A 23,360-nucleotide genomic window follows, 5' to 3' on the forward strand; every position below is an offset into this window, starting at 1 on the left:
TAAGCCTCTGAAAGTGGCAGGAGGCTTGAGTACCTGAGAAGTGCGGAAGGTTCAGCGCAGCCTGCTGGAGGCCGTCTCCAGCACACCAAGCTCAGTGAATGGGAATTCTAAACCCTAGCAACACGATCACGGGCGAAACATCTATTTTCCCTCAGTTGTCCACGATGGGAGGGACTAGACATGAGTGAATAAAGCACCAGAGACTGTTGGCAGTAACTAAGACAAACTCAGTTTCATCCATGTGCTATGATGTGTTTGTGGTTATACTCAGCAAACATTTATTGATCCTTTCTGTTGACGGGAGATAGAAAGACGAATAATTTCTCTCTCCACCTACTCCAGGAGGAATGCAGAGTAGGCAGATTCGTGCTATATTAGAGGTACTGAAAAGTTTCGTGGAAGTACCCTGTAGGGTGCAGGAAGGAGAGGAATTCAAGGACAGCTTCTTGGAGAAGATAATTTTCTTTCCAGTTAGGCACTGTAGAATCGGCAGAACTCGACCAGATGATTGCTGAAGGCTGAGGCCTTGTAGAAGGTACATCAGGCTTGAGCAAAACCCTGGAAGCCAAAGCGTGTGGAGAACAGGCGGAAACTATTGTTGAGAGTATCCAGGGTTTGGAGAGGTAAGAGGGACTAAACTATGAAGGCCTTTGAATACTGAGTTCAGGGGTTTAGAATAGATTCTGAAGTTACTGGAACATCATAGATAGGAAGAACAAACTTAGATTAATGCTTTAGAAAAAGAACTTGGTGGAGGACAGATTAGGGTAGGAAGAGATTTGAGTTGGAGCCACGCTCCTGTAATCCAGATAAGAAATAATGAAGGCTTGAGCCAAGGCTATGGAAACGACTGGGAAGGGCATACAGAGAAACATATAGTAACTTTGGGAGATGGAAGAGTGGAAAACAACAAGAAGAAAGCCAGAGGAAGAGAGGATGGTGATGCCATTCACCAAGCCCAGAAATCAGGAGGAGTACATAGGTGACGTAAATCAATAAACGTGTTCATTATGTTACGTGTCACGGGCTTGTAAGACGTATATGTGGAACTGTAGGTGTACAACTCAGAGGTCAACGTGTAGGCAAAATTGAGTCATTTTCAAGAATGATATTTGAAACTGTGAGAAGGCATTAAACCAGTTACGAGGACAGTATGGCATTAAAAGAGGGTTGGCGCCTTGGAGAATGCTTTGTGAGAAAGAGAAGGTATAATGGAGCTTGGTATGGATAGAAATAGAACCAGGAGAGTGCGGTTATAGAAGCCAGCGCAGGAACATTTTAAGGAGAAGTTATCATCAATAAGCTAGACAAGATGAGAACTCAGCTAGGACCTCTGGGTGAAGTTGCAAAGGTCACTGCCAACCTTTGGGGAGCAGTTTGAGAAGGGTGGCAGGAGCAGAATCCAACAAGGGGTAGAGACTGCCCAAGGAGAGAGGAAGCTAACATATATCACGTTAGTTACTTTTAGAAGAAATTTGATAAGGGAAGAGCATGAGAAAGGAAAGTGGCTTGAGGAAGGACTGAGGCTATTTGAGGCTCATCCTTGTTGCCACGAGCTAGTCTCTTCCTAGCAAGCAGTTATCTTACGATAAGAAAAAGGAATTTGAGTGCCATTTACTTCTTAACTAATCACAAAACTCCAGGCCTAAATTACCATCTGGGAAAGGAAGAGAAGGACGTAGTCTCTATTATCAGACCTAAATTTTATTTCAGCGGCTTTGACTAAGACTTCTACAGGTGTATCAACTTCAACCCTTCACCCCAAACAAAACAACAAAACACCACCGTCCCCGCTCGCTTCTTCGTTTCTGGAAAAACCGAGCAGGTACACAGCGCCCGAGTCCTGCGCCAGGAGCCCCTCTCGGCGCCGGCCTGCTTTAACCGGTGGGCGCACGGCCCCGGGCCCGGAGCGCCCCTCCCGGGGCAGCGCGCCCGCCACAAACCCGACACGGTCACTGCCGTTCAGCGCACCCGACTCTCCCACGACGCTTGGCTCTGCCAGCCGTGGCCTTCGCAGGCGACATCAAGTCCCCACTCGCGGCGCGGGGCAGGGAGCACTGTCAGGAAAACGCTCGGTCCCGCTGCAGCCCCTGCGGCCCACTGCACTCAGCCTCCATTACCCTTTCCGCGCCGCGCCTCCCTCGGGAAAATGAAACCTGGTGCCGTCAGCTGAGGCCAAAAGCTGGGAGCCACTACCTTTTCACCAGGCAAAAAGAAAAGCCAGGATCGCCTCGGGGCAGCAAAGGGGTGTACTCCCAGGCCGGGTCTCCCGGAGGCCCCGCCCAGGCCTGCCCTCGGGTACTGGGGACTACATTTCCCACAGGCTCCCGCGACCCCGGGGGCAGTCCCGTCCGCTCTCGCGCTCACACTGGGCGGTGACTGGCTTCCCCAGAGGGGGGCGGGGCCTACCCCAGCCAATAGGTGAGAGGCTCGTTACGGCGGCGGAAGCAGCGGCGCTGAGCTGAGGGGCGGGGGGCAGAGTGCTCTCGCCCCGGCGGCGGCGGCGGCGGCGGGTCCAGACCCCGAGGACGTCGGCCCCGCAGGCGTGGAGCGCACGGGAGCGAGTTTGACGCGGCGCGGCGGCCCCTCGGCACAGCACCTAGGTAATGGCGGGACGGGCGCCGGAGGGGAGGGCAGCAGAGGGGAGGAGACGAGGGGGCGGGGCGGCCGAGCCGGGCTGCAGCGTCCGTCCCCCTGCGCGTCCCCGGGGAAGGGCAGCAGTGCCGCGTCTCCTGCGCTCAGACCTGGCCTCTTTCGCGAGCTGGGCGCGGCGGTTGGGCCGGCGGCAGGAGCTGGGTGTCCTGCGGCAAGGAAGGGAGAGGCGCCGGGAGGGGTGGGTTGATTCGGGCGTGGGGGCGTGGCGGGCGTGGGCCTTGGCGGGGAAGCGGAGCGGCCGGCGCGGCGCGGGCGGGCGGCCGGCCCAGGGAGTTTGGCTCCTGGAGCAGTTTAAAGTGACTCCCCACATCCGGGCCCTGCGCCCGCCGCTTTCAGACCCCGGCCGAGGCGGGGCCTCCCTGCTCCCCGCCCCCCGCGCCGGGAGCGCTTGTCTCCCTCTGCCATTGGCCCAGCCTCGAGGGGTTTGGGCCGCCCCGGCGAGGCTCGCGCCTGATTGGCTGGCCCTCGGCGGGAGGGTGGGGCGGGCCTAGAGCGCGCAGGCCGCCCTGGATTGGTGCGGGTCCCCGAGTGACGCGCCCGGCGTGGGGCCAATGGGCGGGCGGGGGAGGTGGGGCAGGTTCGGGGGGAAGAGGGCTGGAGCGGAGCGGCGGCCGGGCGGCGGGGCGAGCGGGCCGGCGGGCTGGACAGCGGCGGGCCCGAGGCGCGCTCCGGCACGAGTCCACCCCGCTACCTCGAGCCCAGCGCTGCCGCCGAGATGGGCCCTCCGCGGCACCCGCAGCCCGGCGAGGTGGAACCGGGAGGTGCGGGCGGCGGGCGGCGGCTGCAGGTAAAGAGGCACGCTGCCCGTCCGGGGTCTCCCAGAACGCCTGCCAGCCCCCTCCCCGGAGATGGAGGCTCAGAGACCCGAAATGTCTGGAACGCTGTGTGTTCCGATCTCAGCAGTGGGCTGCGAGGTGGGGGTGGGGTCGCGGGTGAATCGGAGATATTGACAGAGCTTGGCTCCCGAGGAAAAAGTGGGGATCGGCTTTAGAGAGGGTAGTGAAGGTCTTGGGTCCTTCTGGTTCACTGGGGGTCCGTGAAAGAGGGTGGCGGAGAAGGAAATCCTAAATGGAGGCCTATGCAGAAAAGCACTTGAGAATTGCTTTTGGATCGGGTCTTGATGTAAGGTTTCTGATCCTTTCTTAGGACAGGGTATCTTCCTTCCCATTCCTTCTGTGACATAGTGATGACAGTTCTCTTCACCTTGGTGAGAGGCTTAAGTCTTTCAAAAGGACATGCCATTTTCCATAAAACTTTGTTACACAGATCCAAAGGTATTGCGTTAATAGCTGTCATGTGGCTGTTGTATGGGATTCAATGTCGGTTTTTTCGTGTGGCAATCCACAAGTATTTATGGAGGGTCATAGTATCCCCAACACCACGTAAATGATTTTGCTATTAATTGAACCTATGTACATCAAAAACCTACAGAATTTGGCCTTTTCTGGACTTTATGTTGATCACAAGTAATTGTTTTAGATAAGTGATGCTGTGTTTCCTCTTCTAAGGGACCCGTTAAAGATGTTTTAATTTCTCATTGTTGATTCTAATGTCAGAATCGAGTCATAACCATGTAACTGTATGCACTGCAGGTGGAAATGAGTTCTCAGCCGTTTCCTCGGTTGGGAACCCCTTCCCCTGGGCTGAGCCCGGCACCTTCACAGATTGCAAACAGTGGTTCTGCAGGATTGATCAACCCCGCTGCTACAGGTGAGATGTGTGACAGTCTGTATTGCTTCCTGCCTTAAAAATATTGCCACTTTTCCAAATGAAAAATTGGCAAATGCCTTGTACGATTTTAGTAAGTATTAGGTTATTGAATTTGAAGAAAGGATGTATTGCAGTTTTAATTTAAACACGGCTGTTTTCTTCCTGTTTTAACCACTTCATTTACATGTACTGGAGTATACATGAAACTTACAGTAAAGCATGCTTTCAAGAACTATTTTTTAAATGCATTATGTTCTCGTTTAATTAGGCCCAGAGGTATAATAATAGTGCCAAGAGGGAGCCCAAAGGAGCGTAAGGCATAGGTCTTGCCTGTTAGAGCTTACTATCTAGGAAAAGAGATTTGAAATGTATGCATAGAACTTGGTTTGTACAGGTATACCCTTTGAGTGCTGTGGATCAGTGGTCCTTCGCCGGGGATGATTTTGCCTCCCAGGGAATGTTTGGCAGTGTCTGGATACATTTTTTTTTTTTTTTAAGATTTTTTCCTTTTTCTCCCCAAAGCTCCCCGGTACATAGTTGTATATTCTTCGTTGTGGGTCGTTCTGGTTGTGGCGTGTGGGATGCTGCCTCAGCGTGGTTTGATGAGCAGTGCCATGTCCGTGCCCAGGATTCGAACCAACGAAACACTGGGCCACCTGCAGCGGAGCGCGCGAACTTAACCACTCAGCCACGGGGCCAGCCCCAGTCTGGCTACATTTTTGATTGTCACACCTGGGGAATACTATTGGCATCTGACATGTAGAGACCAGATAAGCTGCTAAACATCCTACAGTGTGCAGGACAGCCCCCCATAACAAAGTTTCCAATCCAGTCCTCTTCAATACTTGAAGAGCTCCTTCAGATAGTCTCTCTGTTGTATGTAGCAAGTAAAAAGACGGCGTTGCAAAGTGAAATAAAGTGCTCTTTTTCTTCACTGCTTGATTCCTATGTTCCTTAGCGTGGTAAACAGTACCACTATGTACTTACTGCTCAAATCAGGAACTCAGGCGTCATGTTTTACTCCTCTGTCTTTGTCTCTTACCTATGAGCTATGGCCCTTTGTCGAATGTTTCAGCCTCATTTTCTATTGCTTTCCCTCCCTCTTGCCAACTTCGTTTTTGCTACAAATTTATTGTAGTTCTCTTTAGACTTGAAGTAACTTTAAATACTACTTTTTGCTTCCTGCTTAATAGTAGCTACTCAGTATTTTCTGAATGAATGATAAAAAGTTTCCAATTTTCTAGATTTCAGGACTTTACACATTCTGTTCCTTTTGCCATATTCCTTCTTCCTTTCCACTCACTTATCTGGCTAATTCCTGTTCTTTGAAGTTTCATCTCAGGTGTCACTTTCTGTAGGAAGTCTTTCCTGACTCCATCATCCACAACAATTCAGGTTGGGACCTCTTAGACTAGAGGCAGGGACCATGTCTGTCTCGTGCACCTTTGTGTACGCTATACTTGCTACAATGTAGGGCACAAAGCAGTTATCAAGAAGTTCTTGTAGAGCTACTTAAAGTTCTTTACTCTTTAACAAATACTTTTGACAATATTTTGTCTTTGGTATAAATTTACAACAGAGTAATTTAAAGGAGCGTAACTAAGGAGATTTTTTTTTTCTTTTTTTGAGAAAGGTTAGCCCTGAGCTAACATCTGTTGCCAGTCTTCCTCTTTTTTTGCTTGAGGAAGGTTAGTCCTGAGCTCACATCTGTGCCAGTCTTCCTCCACTTTATTTTTGGGTCACCACCACATCATGGCTGACAAGTGGTGTAGGTCTGTGCCCAGGATCTGAACTGGTGAACCAGAGCCACCGAAGCAGAGCACACCAAACTTAACCACTGTGTCACAGGACTCCCCCATAAAGAGAATATTTTTGAACATCTATTTGCAAGAAATTATACTGCTCATTAAAAAAGGCGTCAGTAAGCAATAATTGCTCTCAGATTTTGTTGAGAAGGCAATCATTGACTTAGACCAAAATTGTCTGTGATTTTACTTCTGGATAGTGTGTTTTTTCCTTCAATTGCTCTTAAAAAAGAAAAATTCCCCTTGATTAGTTAGGTGTCTCTCTATATTTCCTATTGCTCTTCTCAGAAGAAGTAATTTGGGATCCTAAGCATATCAGGATTTCACTACATACTCAAAGTTTAAAAATAGAGATTACAACCAGTTCTCTTAACTACTGCTTCAAGATTCTTTTCTGGTAAAAATAAACTGAAAGAACTCCAAATGTCTGGAAAGAAATGATAAATGATTTCAAAAAGAGCTTAATGGGAAATGGTTAATACGTTATATCTTGATGAAATTGTCAAAAATCAAAGTCTTCCTGGACAAATTGGTTTGGGGGTAAGTTATGAAGCTGTCCATTTCCCTTAAAAATTTAATTAGGGGAAAATCTGTTTAGACACTGAAGAAGGTTAAAAATCAATTGATAATGGAAACGCAGAAGTAAAACTGTCTTTATTCACAGAGAAAATCCTAACGGATGTTTTTAAAAAGCCGTTAGAACTAATTAAAGTAAAATCAGTAACAGTTGCAGGATAAAAGTTGTGTACAAAAGTCAATTAAATTTCTAAATACTATCAATGAACAATGAAGTTTTAAATGTGGTTCACAGTAGCATCCAAAAAAGAACCTCACAAAATACTTAGGGATAAATTAAAATATATATAAGAGCTGGGGTTAGAAAACCATGCAAAACATTGCTGAGAGAGTTAAAGACCTAGGTAAGTGAAAAGATGTATCGTGTTTATGGATTGGAAGACTTAGTATTTTTAAGATATCAATTCTACCCAAAGGGATCTATAGATTCAAAGAAATCCTAATCAGAATTCCATCAGTCCCTTTGTAAAAATTGACAGCCTGAATCTGAAATTTATGTGGAAACCAAAGAATCTAGAATAGCCAAAGCAATTTTGATGAAAAAAGGAAGTTGGAAGACTTCACTACCTTACTTCAAGACTTGCTGTGAAGCTGCACTAATCAAGACAGTGTGATATTGGCATGAAGGTGGAAATAGACATCACTGGAACAAAGTGGAGGGTCCAGGAATAGATGCACACATAGAATGATTGATTGATTTTTGACAAAAGTACATAGGTAATTCAATAAGGAAATGAGAGTCTTTTCAGCAAAGTAACACTAGCATATGAAAATATCCATCTGGAAAAAACGGAACTTGACCTCTACCTTCACATACACAAAAATTAACTCAAAATGTATCATTATGGACCTAAATATAAAACTTAAAATTTCTTAAAACGGAAGAAACTATTTGCAGCCTTGGGCTAAGCAAAAATAGCTTAGGTCACAAAAAACACTAATTTTAAAGGAAGCAATTGATACATTTTACTTCATCAAAATTAAAAATGGCTGCTCTTCAAAGACGTCATTAACAAAATAACAAAGACAAGCCACAGACTGAGAGAAGACATTTGTGATAAATATATCTCCAAAGGACTTATATCCTGAAGATATAAAGAACTCTTGTAACTCAGTAGTAAAAAGAGAAACAGCCTGATCTTTAAAAAATAGGCAAAATATTTGAATAGACACTTCACCAAAAACGCTATATAAATGCCAAATAAGCACATAAAAGATACTCAGTATTAATTCTCAGGACAATGCAAATTAAAGCCACAGTGAGAAACTACTACACATCGGCTAGAATGACTAAAATTAAAAGACAGGTGATATCAGGTTTTGATGTATTGGTAGAGCAAGTAGAACTCATGTTGTTGGTGAGGATGCAAAGTACTCTAGCCACTTTGGAAAACAGTTTGGCATTGTCTTATAAAATCAAGATTAAACTTTCCGTACAACTGGGGCTGGCCCCGTGGCCGAGTGGTTAAGTTCGCGTGCTCCGCTGCAGGCGGCCCAGTGTTTCGTTGGTTTGAATCCTGGGCGCGGACATGGCACTGGTCATCAAACCACGCTGAGGCGGCATCCCACATGCCACAACTAGAAGGACCCACAACGAAGAATATACAACTATGTACTGGGGGGTTTTGGGGAGAAAAAGGAAAAGATAAAAAAAAATTAAATCTTTAAAAAAAAAACAAAAAACTTACCATACAACTCAGCAATCCCATTCTTAGATGTTTACCCAAGATAAATGAAAATGTTTGTCATACATAGAAAGACTTACGCTTCACTGATCATGGAAGCATTATTCATGATAGCCAAAAGCTGGAAACCATCCAAATTTTATCAACTGGTGACCAGATAAACAAGGTTTGGTTTGTCTAACAGTGGAATACTACTTAGCAATAAAAAGGAACAGACTACCAGTATACACAACAACATGGATGAACCTCAAAAACATACTAAGAGAAAGAAGCCAGACACAACGGACCACGTATTGTATGATTGTATTTATGTGATATTCCAGAAAAGACAAGCTATAGTGATAGAAGGCAGATGAAGAGTAGGCATGGAGGGAGGAATTGGCTGCAAAGGGGCATGAATGAACTTGTCAGAGTAATGGGAAGTGTTCTATGTCATGATTGTGTTGTGGTTACAGTACAGGATATTTTTGTGAAAATTTATCTACTTTTATACAAAGAATGGCTTTTTTACGTAAATTGTACTTCAGTAAAGTTGATTGATTAAAAAATGGACAGAAGATATGGACATAGACTTCACAAAGAAAGAAATATATGAATGACCTATGATCGCATAAAAGCAAGTACAACATCACTAATCGTCATGGAAGTGCTAATGAAAACCACAGTGGGATACCAACTACACACCCACAAGAATGTCTGTTTATCAAGAATTGTCGAGGGGCTGGCCCCGTGGCTGAGTGGTTAAGTTCGAGCGCTCTGCTTCAGTGGCCCAGTGTTTCACCGGTTCGAATCCTGGGCGTGGACATGGCACCACTCATCAAGCCATGCTGAGGTGGCGTCCCACATGCCACAATTAGAAGGACCCACAACTAAAAATACACAGCTACGTACTGGGGGGCTTTGGGAGAAAAAGGAAAAATAAAATCTTAAAAAAAAAAAAACAGAAAAAAGGATTGTTGAGTATGAGGTGCATCTGGAACTCTGATACACTGCTGGGGGGAACATACTGCAGCAGTTTCATGCAAAGTCAAACATTTATTTACCATTTGACCCTGACCACGCCATTCTGCTCCTAGGTTGTCTGTGAGAACGTTTGTAAAAAAACATCATTCAACACTCTACTCTTAGAATAGCAGTTTTATTGTATGTAAATTATACCTCAGTAAAGTGGTTTTAAAAACCAAAATTTTAAAAAATCTGAATGACCTGGGAGAAAAGTCAATATATAGCAAATTATAAAATGTGCCTTAATCTTTTTGCCCAGCCCTTGTACTTTGAGGGATTTTCCTCTAAGGAGATCATTGAATAAGGACTCAAAATATATATGAATATCTATCCCAGAGTTGTTGATAATAGCAAAACTTTGGAAATAACCTAAAAGCCCATTGATGACATAATGGTTAAAAAGCTATATTACATCTATGAAGTGGAATTCCATTTACCATTTTAAAAATCGTGCAGTATATATTCTGTATTACTCAAAATTCCACTCCTAGATATTTATCTGATAAAAATGGTACATGTGTTTGCCAGAAGACATGTACAAGAGTATTACTAGCACTACTCATAATAGCAAAAAACTGAAAACCATCCAAATTGGGTCTGGCATGGTGGTGTAGTGGTTAAGTTTGCATGCTCCGCGTCAGCAGCCCAGGGTTTGCAGGTTGCATCCTGGGCGTGGACCTAGCACTGCTGATCAAGCCATGCCATTGTGGTGTCCCACATAAAATAGAGGGATATTTGCACGGATGTTAGCTTAGCGACAGTCTTCCTCAAGCGAAAAGAGGAAGGTTAGCAACAGATGTTAGCACAGGGCCAATCTTCCTCAAAAAACAAACAAACAAAACTATCGAAATTCCTCTTAACAGTAATGGAGAATTTGTGATTTATTCACACGGTGTGTGCTATACGGAGAACGAAAGATGTACAGCTACATGCAGTAACATGGATGAATTTCATACCTACAAGTGAAAGTGCAAGACACATCAGGGTACATTTGTTATGAGTCTGTTTATGTCAAGTTCAAAAACAGCAGTGATCTGTAGTGTCAGAAGTTAGGTTAGTGAGTATACTTGGGAGGGTTAGTGTCTGCAGTTGGGCTAAACAGAGGGTTCCTGGGAACCATAAGGTTTGCTACTTAATCTGGGTGCTGGTTCCTCAGTATGTATTCAGTTTGTGAAAATTCATTGAGCTGTACAATTAACATTTGTGCACTTTATGAAGGTTATAATTCAATAAAAAGTTAAGTAAAAACCCACTCAAAATTAAAGAGGCAAGTGTCTGAATGTTTTACCAAAATATTAATATTAATAGACTTTGGGAGCAACTTTATGTTCTTTATAGTTTTCCAGATAAAAGTTTTTACATAAGTATAATCTTTATGTTCAGAAAAATGATGTTAATATTATTTTGGAAAAATGATAGAAAAGTATGAGTTAATATTTTGGTAAACTCTCTTCTTTCATTACATCAATTTCTTGATTTTTTTAACATAATTTTTAGATAGGTTACATGTTCACATGGTCCAAAATTCCAAAAGAAAAAGAATATACAGTGAAAAGTCTGTCTCCCATCCCTGTCCCCACTCATCCACATTCTTTCCCTTCAAGCAAGCAAGATGGTTTTGGAGCTATGTTATCCATATACAAATATAAATGCCTATATGTGTGTATTTTATTTACTTTTTCACTGTTCTTTTTTTGAGGAAGATTAGCCCTGAGCTAACATCTGCTGCCAATCCTCCTCTTTTTGCTGAGGAAGACTGGCCCTGAGCTAACATCGGTGCCCATCTTCCTCTATGTTTTATATGTGGGACGCCTGCCACAGCATGGCTTGCCAAGTGGTGCCATGTCTGCACCCGGGATCTGAACCCGTGAACCCTGGGCCGCCGAAGCAAAATCTGCGAACTTAACTGTTATGCCACTAGGCTGGCCCCAACTTTTTCACAATTCTCTACCTTGCTTTTTTTACCTATATGTGTTCATATATTTTTAAATAATATATATTGTAGATTTTTCCATAAGAATACCTAAGAAGCTTCTTTGTTTTATTTTTAAGGTTTCATGGTAGTCTACTGTGTGAGTATACCATAATTTATATAGCCAGTCCCCTATTGATAGACATGTAGGTTTTTTTCAGTTCCTTTACTAATATAAAAAAGCTGAAACAAATATCTTTGTACAGAAGTCATTTTACACATATGCTATATATCTATAGGATGCATTCCTGCACGTGGAATTGTTAAGTCTCAAAGGGCACATGCTTTGTGATAGAGATTTCCACGTTCACTCCGGAGGGATTTGGGCTGAAAATTTATTTTGAAAAATTATGAGTTCTTGCACTTAATAACTGTATTAAAATTATCTTTTTAATGTTGGGTTCTTGTAACTTTTTAAGTAAATATTTTCAGTGAAATTGTCCCATAGCTTGTACTGCACTTTCAACTCTTTGAAGCCGTTTCAGATAGTTGCCAGGCCCTTTGTTCACAGGAGTGGGAAAGCCGCAATATCCAAAACAAGTACTGTGTTCCACACGCGTGACTGTTGGGTTAAATACCCATCGGGAATCTAATGCCCACATTCTCCTTGTTAAGAAAATCTCACAAGGAAATGGTCTATTTATCAACCCCAAAACTTAACTGTAAGGGCCACTCTTGTGTGTGCTATTATATTAATAAATATTGGAAGGTTATGACATGCTCTGTCACTCTCACTGTCTTTACTAGTCAACGATGAATCTAGTCGAGATGCTGAAGTCACTGCCAGGGAGCACATGGGTTCCAGCAGCTCCCTACAGTCCCGGGAAGAGAAGCAAGAGCCTGTTGTGGTAAGGCCCTATCCACAGGTGCAGATGTTGTCTACACACCATGCTGTTGCATCGGGCACACCTGTCACAGTGACAGCCCCACCAGCACATCTGACGCCAGCAGTGCCACTCTCATTTTCGGAGGGACTTATGAAGGTAATGGAGAGGTTTAAAATTTCACATTGAACCACAGCTAAAGACTGGCTAATATTCCTGACAATTTTCACAAAGTCTTAGGCTGTATCCTAGGATCATAGTTTTTTTCCTTTTGACCTCTCAGTTCAGCTCTTCTCTGGAACTCGGAGTTCTGCCGCTCTGCAGTGCCTAGTCTCGTGCCGCTGGGCAGTTGGCATCACAGGATCTTTTCTAGTGGCCACTTTCACATTGATTTTATTTGAGTTATGGGCATGCTAACTCAGTTTTTATCTTGGAGTGGCACCCTTCTCCAAGGTTTTGTTTTAATAGCTTGCTAATTTGGGGGTATCTGAGAATATTGCTGTGTGGTTATTTTTCAGTTACTGGGAGTTTTGTTTACTTCCGTGCAAACTTGGGAGGCAGCATCGTATAGAAGCAGGAATGGGGGCTGTGAGCCATACAGACCTGGGCTGTAGTCCCAGTTCTAGTTTTTACTGTCTGTGTGGCTTTGAGCAAGTGACTTAGCCTTGCTTTGTCTGTTTCCTCATCTGTAAAATGGAAATGCTGGTACTTCAATGGAAAAGCTGTGATGCTGAGAGATAAAATATATCAGGCTTCTGGCATCTTTCCTGGCACTTTCCAGGTTTGATTTGTGTACTTTTAACTATAGAATGAAATGCATCACTAGTAAAAAGCTATTGATATGTTTCGTGTGGTTTTCTGTTTGCAGCCGCCCCCGAAGCCCACCATGCCTAGCCGTCCCATTGCTCCTGCTCCACCTTCTACCTTGTCACTTCCCCCCAAGGTTCCAGGGCAGGTTACCGTTACCATGGAGAGTAGCATCCCTCAAGCTTCAGCCATTCCTGTGGCAACAATCAGTGGACAACAGGTTTTTTTCCTCTTAATTTGCTGATTTTCAAACTGAGATGCCAAACTGTTGATCATTATTTATTGAATGCCGGCAGTACGTTAGGCACTGTACTAAGTAAAGAATTAAATGGTCACTGATACCTGCAAGGGGAAGATAGTAGGTCTGAGAGAAGGCCAGCTGTAGGGAGTAACACCAGTGTGCGCAGTGGTCTTTGTAGCCAGCGTGTATCGAGCGTCTGCTCTGTGCGAGGTACTGCCCTCAGTGAGAGATGCAAATCTGGATGGGGCGTCCACGTCCTTGCGGAGCTCAGGGTCCAGTCGTGCTTGGTTGTAGGTACAAAACTGTGGGGGTGCTAAGAGCCTCACGGCAGTAGTGCTTCTCTGGGTCTTTCTTGAGGAGAGTGAATGTGCATCTCTTGAGCAACTGGCAGGTTCCCTCAAACAGTGCACCTGTCGTGAACGTTTATTTTGTAGTCTTATGTTTTAACTTGAATGTATTTTTGAAGTTACAGTCCTACTCCATAATATGTATTTGATTTGTTTAAATATTTTAATTGCTTACCAATGAAAAAACTGAGTCTTAAAACTCTTTCCCTTCAAGTTTTCAAGAAAAAAATTGGTATACCAAAAAGATGCACTCTTTTTTTTTTTTCCTTTTGTTGTACGGCCGAGTACTTCCCGAAGTACTGGAACCTTCCCTTGAGAAGCACTGACGTCAGTCTGGGAGAGTGTGAGGAAGGGGCGTTAAGGGGTTGGGCACAAGAACTGGTAGGGGATCCCTGCCGGACGCTGCCACCTCTTCCCTAGAAATCCTGTGTAGCGTAAGGAATGGAAGACTGCAGCTGCGGGAAAAGGAAAGGGTGAGCACGGGAAAAAGCAGCTCTTGGCCAAGGTGCAGGAAACAAGTGTGAGAGACTAATGTTGACAATGAGAGTGTCTGAAAGTGGACAAAGGTGTCATCCGTTAGAGGGATCTAGCAGCCAGCTAGGCTTGAGGGACTGATGGGTCCTCACGGTCACTTAGCGCGTGCCTGCTGGCATGGGTTGTCACGCAGTATGCTGTGCACAAAAAGCTAAATGTCCTTTCTCTTGGCTGCTCACTGTCCAAAGACAACCACCTGACCTACATTTGGAGGCAGCTGACTTCCTAGGAACAGTGGCTAAGCACCGATGGCCAAGACCAAGCACGTGGAAATCATATTACATCCTGTTTTTGCAGGGACATCCCAGTAACCTGCACCACATCATGACCACAAATGTGCAGATGTCTATTATCCGAAGCAACGCTCCTGGGCCCCCTCTGCACATCGGAGCTTCGCATTTACCTCGAGGTGAAGACTGACTGCGTGTTTTGTTCAAACTTGGGAAATGCAGTAGTGGATATACATTTGGTAGAAGATATGATAACACAGAACGTACCTAGAATTAACTTAAGAAAATTGCCGGACAGTAGCAATAAACTTAGAGCAATAACCTTTTCGCATCGTCTAATATGTGCTTCTTATAGTTGCGTTACCAGTGTGTATATGTGTATATATGTGTGTGAACTTAAAGCAGTTGGAATTTTTAGTATGGTCTAAAATTTGTCCTTTGTAATGAGGAATTCCTCAAAGCTATGATATTCTAAGCATGGTGTTCATTTTTAATAAATAAGTCACAAATATTAATGCTGAATATTTCTAAAGTTTAGCGATAATGGTTACTCAAATGTGTTTGCTTACATAGCAATAAAATCAATTTATTCTTAAAATTAAGTTCTCATAGGTTGTAGGGTATTAAATTTAATGAGTTTTCTCAACTGCTTGATCAGAAATTGTTACCTTCTATTGGAGAATGTAAAATCATTGTTGGCAAATCAGGCTAACAAATGCAAAACCAGGTTTACTTGGTCATAACATAACTCAGCGATGCTCAAAGTTAGGGTCGCAGGCTGCAAGGGGGTCTGTGTAGGGTCAAAACTGCTTTCACAAAAACGCTAAGGCATCATTCGCCTTTTTCACTGTGTTGATGTTTGTCCTGCTGGTGGCTCAGGTGAACTCTCACTGTCTGCTGGTGGAGCTGCTGGAGCCCTGGCCTGAGTCAGGGCAGCGGCACCATGCCACGCTGTGCATTGTGTGCTTCACTGCCACATACCTGCAGCTCAGAAACAAAAAGCCAGTTTCATTTAAGAATGGCCTTGAAAAAGCAGTACAGATTATTGATCTTACTAAATTTCAACCCTTGGGCCAGCCCCTGTGGCCTCCTGGTTAAGTTCAGCGCATTCCACTTTGGTGGCCTGGGTTCAGTTTCTGGGCACAGACCTACGCTGCTCTGTTAGCAGCCATGCTGTGCTGGCAGCCCACATACTAAAAAAAGGGGAAGATTAGCATGGATGTTAGCTCAGGGCGAATCTTCTTCAGCAAAAAATAAAATAAAATAAAAATGAAATTTTAAAAAAGGGCAAATCCTGTGTGAAGTTTGGTGTGCTCCACTTTGGTTCCTGGGGTTCACGGGTTCAGATCCTGGGTGTGGACCTACACCACTTAGCAGCCATGCTGTGGCAGTGACTCACACAAAATAGAGAAAGATTGGCACACACGTTAGCTCAGGGCTAGTCTTCCTCGGCAAAAACGAAAAAAACAAAAAGTCAGCCCTTGAGTGCATGTTTTCTTAATTTTCTGTGTAATGAGAGGTATACGTAAAGCGCTTCAGCTGAATATTGACATGCTGAGTTTTAGAAATTATTCTGATTGTTTTCTAGGGACTCTAATTGGAACTGTTTAAATTGTGAGCCTATGGGCCATACTAATGAAAAAACTTGTTTTTCTAGGTGCAGCTGCTGCTGCTGTGATGTCCAGTTCTAAAGTAACCACGGTCCTGAGGCCAACTTCCCAGTTGCCAAATGCCGCTACAGCTCAGCCAGCAGTGCAGCACATCATTCACCAACCAATCCAGGCACGTGAAGCCATGGGCCGTCAGCCAGCAGGCATTGAGTGCCGCCTCTGAGTTACTAACTCTGCTAGGCGCTGTGAGAGTCCTATGACCTCACGGAACTTTGGATCTAGTCGCCAAGGTGTAGGGAAGGTTGAGTTATATGCGATGTCATGTGATCGATGGAGGGAATTTAGAAGAGAGGTGGTAAGGGAAGGCTTTTTGTTGGGTTCGGTGCGGTGATGGGGCTTCAGAGAAGTGAAGAGGAAGCAAAGCGGGCAATCCTGTGAACAATGGCGAGGAAGACAGTGCTGCTTATATACAATATGTGGTAGAGGCCAGCTCGAGCTGAGGGGTTCTAATTTGGTTAGAGGTTTATGAACCCCTAAATGTTTTATGCACGTATGTATGGTTTTTGAGGAAGACAATCCATGCCTTTCAACCTCTCTTCAAGGAAATCTGTGGCCTCAGTACTACTGACATATAATGTTTTATTAGGTGATATTGTGATGTCTCTAAGTTCAGAACTCTGAGAAGTGGGGTGGGAACTTGATTTTGTATAGCGTAGTGAGCCAGTAAGTTTTTTGAATACAGTAATGTATAATCAAAGAAATGTCTTTGAAAGATTAATTGAGCTGAATTATATATAGGAGGTAGAAATTCAAATACCTTTGGGGCCCAGACCGGTAATATGTGTGAAACAGCTGGGTTTAGACAATAAGGAAGAGAGCTGATTATGAGTCCTGAGTAGGAGCTGTCCAGCCTAGAGCTTTCAAAAGACAAGACCATGCTGGCTAACAAAACCTACTGGAGACTGACTAGGCCCCTGGGAGTATATAGGGTGTATAGGAGGGATTGGAGAAAGAGGAGAACCAAGACGAGGCGCTCACTAGTGCGGAAGAGAGTGCAGCAGCCCTAGTGTGAGACAGCAAGCGCCAGCAGTAGGCACAGCAGGTACGAGGTCTGGAGGTGACAGATCAGGAATGGGCGGAGCTTGAGGGTCTCACTGTGTGTGTCAGGGTTAAGAAAGAGGGACTACTCAGAAGAGCTGGAGTGGACAAGCAGATGAAGCCCAGTGTGGAGCTTGTCTGTCAGGTGAAGATTTTACAAACAGGTGTAGTATTAAGGGACATATATCCATGTGAAAACATCTGGGAAGTATTTGGCTACCCTGAATCTTCCACCAGCAAAGAATACTGTTACCATGTGTTTGCCTTTTGTATGCTGACTTGGAGCCTGAGAGCCAGCAGCTCTATCCAATAGCCAAGTAGGCCCTCTGTGGAAAGCACTGGGTGGTGTGGTAGTGTAAAATGTCTCCACCAGGACCAAAAACAGGTCTGTGGGAACTCTAGATCCGAAGCATTAGATGCCAGTTTATACTAATAATAGGACAGAACTCTGAATCCAGTCGTATTTGGAAAGAAGAGACTTGTGTACTATCCAGTCAAAATAGGATTTTTTTGAGAATTCTGAGTCTTGGTCTTTGTAAAAAGAGAATTCTTTCATCAGAAGGGTGAGAATTTACTTTCATTTGGATACAAATATACTTATTTAGAGGCCCAAGTTTCATATTGTCTTGTTAGTGTTTGGGTTACTATATTTTATTTCACTTTTTGTTTTAAATGAACTGTTTTTTCTCTTCTCTTGGTAGTCTCGTCCACCTGTGACCACCTCTAATACCATCCCTCCTGCGGTGGTAGCCACTGTGTCCGCCACCAGAGCTCAGTCTCCAGTCATCACTACGACGGCAGCACATGCTACTGACTCGGCGCTTAGGTATGTTTGGGGGTTTGAAGATAAGCATCCCACCATTCTTCCTCCTCCTCTCCCTTTTTCCTTCCTTCATTTAACTCGGTATTTATCAAGTGCTTCTTTAATAAGCCATTAAGTGTTCTAGACACTGTGGATAAAGCAGTGAACAAACAGAGAGACAGCCTGCCCTCATAGAGTGTCCATCTTTACGGGCTAGAGACATACGATTAAAAAAAATACATAGTTTTTTAGATGGTGAAAAGTGCTTTGGGGAAAAATGAGGGTGAATGGGCTTTGGAGTGATAGGGTGGGCAGTGCAGAGGCTTACTGTTTCATGTAAGGTCATCAGGGAGGGCTTGGTGGGTAATGCATTTTAGTAGAAAATTGAAAGATATAATGAAGTGAGCCATATACCTGGGATAAGAGCATTCAAGGAAGTGGGAACAGTAAGTGCAAAGGCCTTGAGACAGGAGTGAGTATGTCACATATAAGGAGCAGCAAGAGGCTAATGGTAGGAGGATAGCAAGAGATTATTTTAGGAGGTAACAGGGTCCCCAGATAACGTGGGACCTTATGAACCACTCTAAGGATTTGGACTTTGCTGGCATGCAGTGGGAAGCCTTAGCAGAGTTTTAAGCAGAACAGTGTCATGACCTGAAGTTTTAGTTGAATCAGCCTGGTTGCTGGATAGAGTAGGCTGTGGAGAGGCGAAGTTGGAAACACAGATGTTTACAAGAGTATGGCAGGAATCCAGGAGAGACGATTGCCGGAGGTGGAAAGACAGGGTTAGATTCTGAAGAGAATTTTGAAGATAGTCAAGAGCATTCTGGAGGATTAACACAGGGGCTATGAGAGAATGAGAAGAGTCAGCACACTGGCAGCACTAGTTGGCCCGTGCAGCTAAGAGCGTGGAATTGCATTAACTTGAGATGGCAAACATGGGAGGAGTAGGTTTGTGGGAGGAATTCCAGACTTTGGTTTTGGGTATTTTAAAGTTGTGCTGACTTCTAAGCACCCAAGTGGAGATGTTGAGATAGGTTAATCTCTCAGTCTGGAGTCCAGGGAAGAATTCTGGAGGAGATAAAGGAAGGCAGTATAGATGGGGAAGAGGTTTATGAGACAGAAAATGACTCCCAGTTGAGAGGCCTGTAGGGGGAAGCCGGGTTCTCAGGGGACCACCAACATTCATTAGGGCAGGAGGGTAAAGCATATGGTCAGAGAAGAGGTTGAGGATAGAGGGGATTTTGCTAAAGATGGATTGTAAATTGATAGAGTACAGTGGAAGGGTTGGGCGTTTGAAAAGGGAAAATAGTACAGTAAAGAGGTTTACAGTCATACAGGGATAAAGTCTGGTTGATGAGGGATGATCTCAGATACTTATTATGAGTGACACAATCAGGGATGAAAACATGATGGTATTTGTCATCATCCCCAAACTGTGTTGCGGTGGTGAGGCTGTGAAAGTTGGGGAAGGCGGTGGGATGTGTGTCTTGCCAGGAGCACAAGAGTTCCCGTGGTCTTTCTTGGTTCTTGCCCTTGGTTAGATGGATGCCAGGGAAAGTCATTTGGCAATATAAACAAGAAGTGATTCAGTGAACAGAAGCAGGGATAGTAGGCATGGAGAATGGAGCTGTCAGAAACCTAGAGACCGTCCCTAAGACTTGACTGCCAGCTGGAAGCAGGGCACAGTGGTGAGGAAGAGGGAGGAGTCTGAGATGCCTCCTTGGTTTCTTCCTTGCGTGACCAAGTAAGTGAAAAGGAAACAAAGAAAAGAAAAGCAGGTTTTAGAAAGAAGGTTGACTTTCAGGACACTGAGTTTGTGGAACAATTAAACGGCTGTTGTCAACAGGTGGTTGAAGAGATGTCTGTGCAATCGGTTTAGAAGTCATCAATGTGTGGACTACGCTTAAAGCTTTGAGATATCTGAGTCCATCCAGGGGCAATAAACAGAGTGACAAGAAGACCCAGAACAGAACTCGGAAGGCAATAACATTGAATTGTAGAACAGTGCCTAGGACTGACCTTTAACCATTAGCTCCATCATTTACGAGCTCTGTGACATTAGGCAAGTTCTCAACTTCATTAGTCCTCCCTTTAATAAAATAAAGACACTTTACTTTTTGGTAAGTGAATATATTGCCCAAAGGACAAAGAGAGAAAACTGCCCAACATAAAATAGACTGTGTATTGTTCATTTTAACTTTACATTATTTTTAAAATGTTAATATATTCAGATGGTATGACATTCAAAAGGTATAAACGTGTACAATGAAAACTGGGGTTAAGTTGTTTTTTTAAATCATGTTATCGAAGTATCTATCTTTTCCAGGTTATTGAGTTTTGAATAAAAATGGATATTGAATTTTGTCAGATATATGTTCAGCATTCACTCATACAACCGATATCCATTGTGTGTGTGCCAGTCCCTGCTCTAGGCACTAGAAATGCTCTAGTGAATTAAACAGCCAGAGACTCTAATGACCAGATGCCTTTTCTTCTTGCATCTAGAACTACGATAAATTCCTAGTATGTAACTCCCTTTGAATTCTGGAGATAGAAAGTTTAAACAGACCAATTTCCTTAGAAGAAATAGAAAAAAATTTCAAAGTACTCTATCCCCTAGAAACTGCCTAGGCCCAGGCAGTTTCATTGAATTCTGCTAGACTCTCAAAGACCAGATAAACCAGTGACAGTTAAATTGGTTCAAGGCGTAGGAAAAGAAGGAAAGTTCCTCCTGAAGTTTAAGTGGTAAGTCTTACTCCTTCTGTTAAATAGATTCAATCCTGACAGTTCTTTGATGATTTTTGTTGTTGCTCATCGCTTGGTTGAATGAAATTTATTCTCTATTACTTTCTTCGAGAAGGGCTTACAGACCAGTATTTTGAGTTTTCACTTGGTCAAAATTGTTTCCCGGATAGCCTTGTACTTAAGCAGAAGTTTGTATGATAAAGAATTTTCTTGGTTTATGTGTTCTTTCCATGAGTACTTCATAGACATTTTTCCTCTGCCTTCTGGAGCTGGGTAATGCTGTACAGGAGTCTGGGGCCAGCCTGATTTTTTTTTTTAACCCCTTCAAAGGGCGTTGATATTTCTGCCTGATTGCCTGATCTACCCGATTCTTTATCTTGAATTTCAGCAGCTTTACTAGGATGTGTTTGGTAATAACCATTAAGTATTGTTATGTTCTGGAACGTGGTGTGCCTTTTTAATCTGGAGCATAAAACTATATTTATGAAAAGTTTTCTTGCATTGTATCTTCGTATGTTGATTCTGTTCCATTTTATTTGGAGGGGGTACCCAGTTATGTGTTTGTTGGATCTTTTTTGCATGACTTCCTTTCTAATCCTTTGTAACTATTTTTTCCCCTTTCGATTCTGCTTATTTTCTCACCATCTTCTCTGTCCCTGACTTTTCACCATTGTCTTTCATGTTTTACTTTTGATTTTGCCTTCATTCCTGAAATAGCTGAATAATTGTCTTCTGTTTCTCCCTTGCACTCTGCCCATGTATTTTATCTCCTTGTGTGTTGTCATCTCTTCCTGTGAGCTCTTAAATCTTTGGTTTGTGTTTTCGTTTTGTGGAAGGAGTTATTTCATTATGTTTCTTCTTCTGCTTAGTGAAGTCGTTTGTAGTCGACTTTCCCCTGTTCTTGTCCACCTTTTTTCTTATAGCATCTTTTTTTATTATTGTTTTTTTAAGATTGGCACCTGAGCTAACAATTGTTGCCAGTCTTTTCTTTTTTCCTGCTTTTTCTCCCCAAATCCCCCCAGCATCTAGTTGTATATTTTAGTTGTGGGTCCTTCTAGTTGTGGCATGTAGGACGCTCCCTCAACGTGGGTGAATGAGTGGTGCCATGTCCATGCCCAGGATCCAAACCAGTGAAACCCTAGGCTGCCGAATCGGAGCACACAAAATTGACCACGCAGAGTTAATCGCTTGGCCACGGGGCCGGCCCCTCTTATAGCATCTTTAAATAGATCTTGTGCTGGTTCTGTTCTGAGTGCTCACCTTTGAATTGAATTCATTCTGGACCAGTATTTATAATTAGTTCTTCTTATAAGCTGGGCCATATACCTGCTTAGGAGAAATTTTCCTAATAACCCAGGATCCTGTGTTTGAGTGTTTTGGGCCATTACTTCTCTCTTGCTGGTGGAGATAGACTGCTCAAAATGGCAAAATTTCTCTCTTCCCCAGTGAGAGCAACTGTTTCCCATACGAGGCTTATCTGTATCTGTGTGATTCCTGGTTCATGCTTTGCTTCTTGGATCTCGGAACTGGTTCAGATCCACGTCCTGCTTCAGTGCCAACTCCCACTGTTACAAACAAGATTTTGGCTGCCTCTGTGAAAGTATTCTCCTCACTTTGGAGAATTATGCTTTACCACATTTTATTCCTTAAATTGCAGCTGCAGAAGTTCTCTGTCCATTGGCTCCTGGGTTCCTGTTGGGTTATGACTATCTTTGACAATTCTGCTACCTCTTCCGTGGTTTGAGGTTTCAGGTATCTCCTAGTTTTGCCAAAGATGGAGGTCATATTCCTCTTTTTTGTTTTCCTTGATACTGTTCTTTGAAAGGAAAAGGAGAAGATAGCAAACTGGCAGTCTCTGCCTTCAGTACTTGTCTTCACTCTAAACAAGTTAAACAAAGACCTAGCTGAACACTGGAGGGATGGTCACAAGTCCATTTGTTGTAAATTAACCCCTTATTTTCTGTATATGTCAAGTTTCTAAATTGGGTCTCTACCCCTAGAGTTGCCTTTGAGGCCATTAAGGAAAAAAACTGATCACTGGGAGAAATAGCATAGCAATCAAAACTATAGACTTGGGAGTACTTTGTAGCTGGCTGACCATATTTAGTCTCTGACCTTTTCAGGGGGCAGGTAGGAGTTGCCACTATGGACTCAGGGATGTTTTATTTATTCAATGTGTTTTAATCAAAATCCCTTTCTTTTTCTCCCAGTTGCCCCGAATGTGGCTAGGGACATTCCCCATGAACTGGGTCGAGTGTCCTTTTGATAACTCCTATTAGTCTTTGAGTGCTTTTGTTCTGGTACGTGATGAATCAGGCTCTTGTTTACTTTCCCTGCTTCTTTAGTCTTGAAATCATCCATTTCTCCGAGGATCCTTGGTTTCTTTTAGTGGAGAATGGTATTTAGAACCCAAGATCTGGGTGCTAAGGGTGCACATTGCTTCTGGCGTATCATTGCTTTGTGCACTTTCTGTGGACAAAGTCAATATAGTAAAGACAGTCATAGTCTTCATACTGAAATTTTCAAAAGAAATTTAATGTTACAGGTTTTTTCTTGCTTAGATTTTATGTTTATCTTCTCTTACACTGAAAACCTTGTTTCCTGAAGACATTAATATAACTACTTGGGTTTTTTTGTCCGTAATATACATATTCATCCATAAAAAATAGTTTCAAGCTAATTCAGAATCCCAAGTCTATTTGTCATAAATT

General features: G+C 43.5%; 1 protein-coding gene across 5 annotated transcripts in view; it reads left to right on the forward strand.

The window, feature by feature from the left end:
- The first annotated feature begins 2,441 nt into the window (after positions 1-2,441).
- SAP130 (Sin3A associated protein 130) overlaps positions 2,442-23,360 on the forward strand; it is a 72,619-nt gene continuing 51,700 nt past the window's right edge. For 2 of the 5 annotated variants that reach the window (XM_046658734.1, XM_046658735.1), the window contains exons 1-7: positions 3,260-3,442; positions 4,248-4,365; positions 12,156-12,391; positions 13,101-13,259; positions 14,459-14,570; positions 16,049-16,173; positions 17,801-17,925. In XM_046658734.1, the coding sequence (XP_046514690.1) occupies positions 3,371-3,442; positions 4,248-4,365; positions 12,156-12,391; positions 13,101-13,259; positions 14,459-14,570; positions 16,049-16,173; positions 17,801-17,925 (947 nt within the window). In that variant the 5' untranslated portion in view covers positions 3,260-3,370. Of the gene's footprint in view, positions 2,604-2,690; positions 2,834-3,258; positions 3,443-4,247; positions 4,366-12,155; positions 12,392-13,100; positions 13,260-14,458; positions 14,571-16,048; positions 16,174-17,800; positions 17,926-23,360 lie in introns of those variants that run through there. The other 3 variants (XM_046658737.1, XM_046658738.1, XM_046658736.1) reach the window with 3 other exon arrangements.

The sequence above is a fragment of the Equus quagga genome, chromosome 4 (assembly GCF_021613505.1).
Source record: "Equus quagga isolate Etosha38 chromosome 4, UCLA_HA_Equagga_1.0, whole genome shotgun sequence".
Taxonomy (NCBI): Eukaryota; Metazoa; Chordata; class Mammalia; order Perissodactyla; family Equidae; genus Equus; species Equus quagga.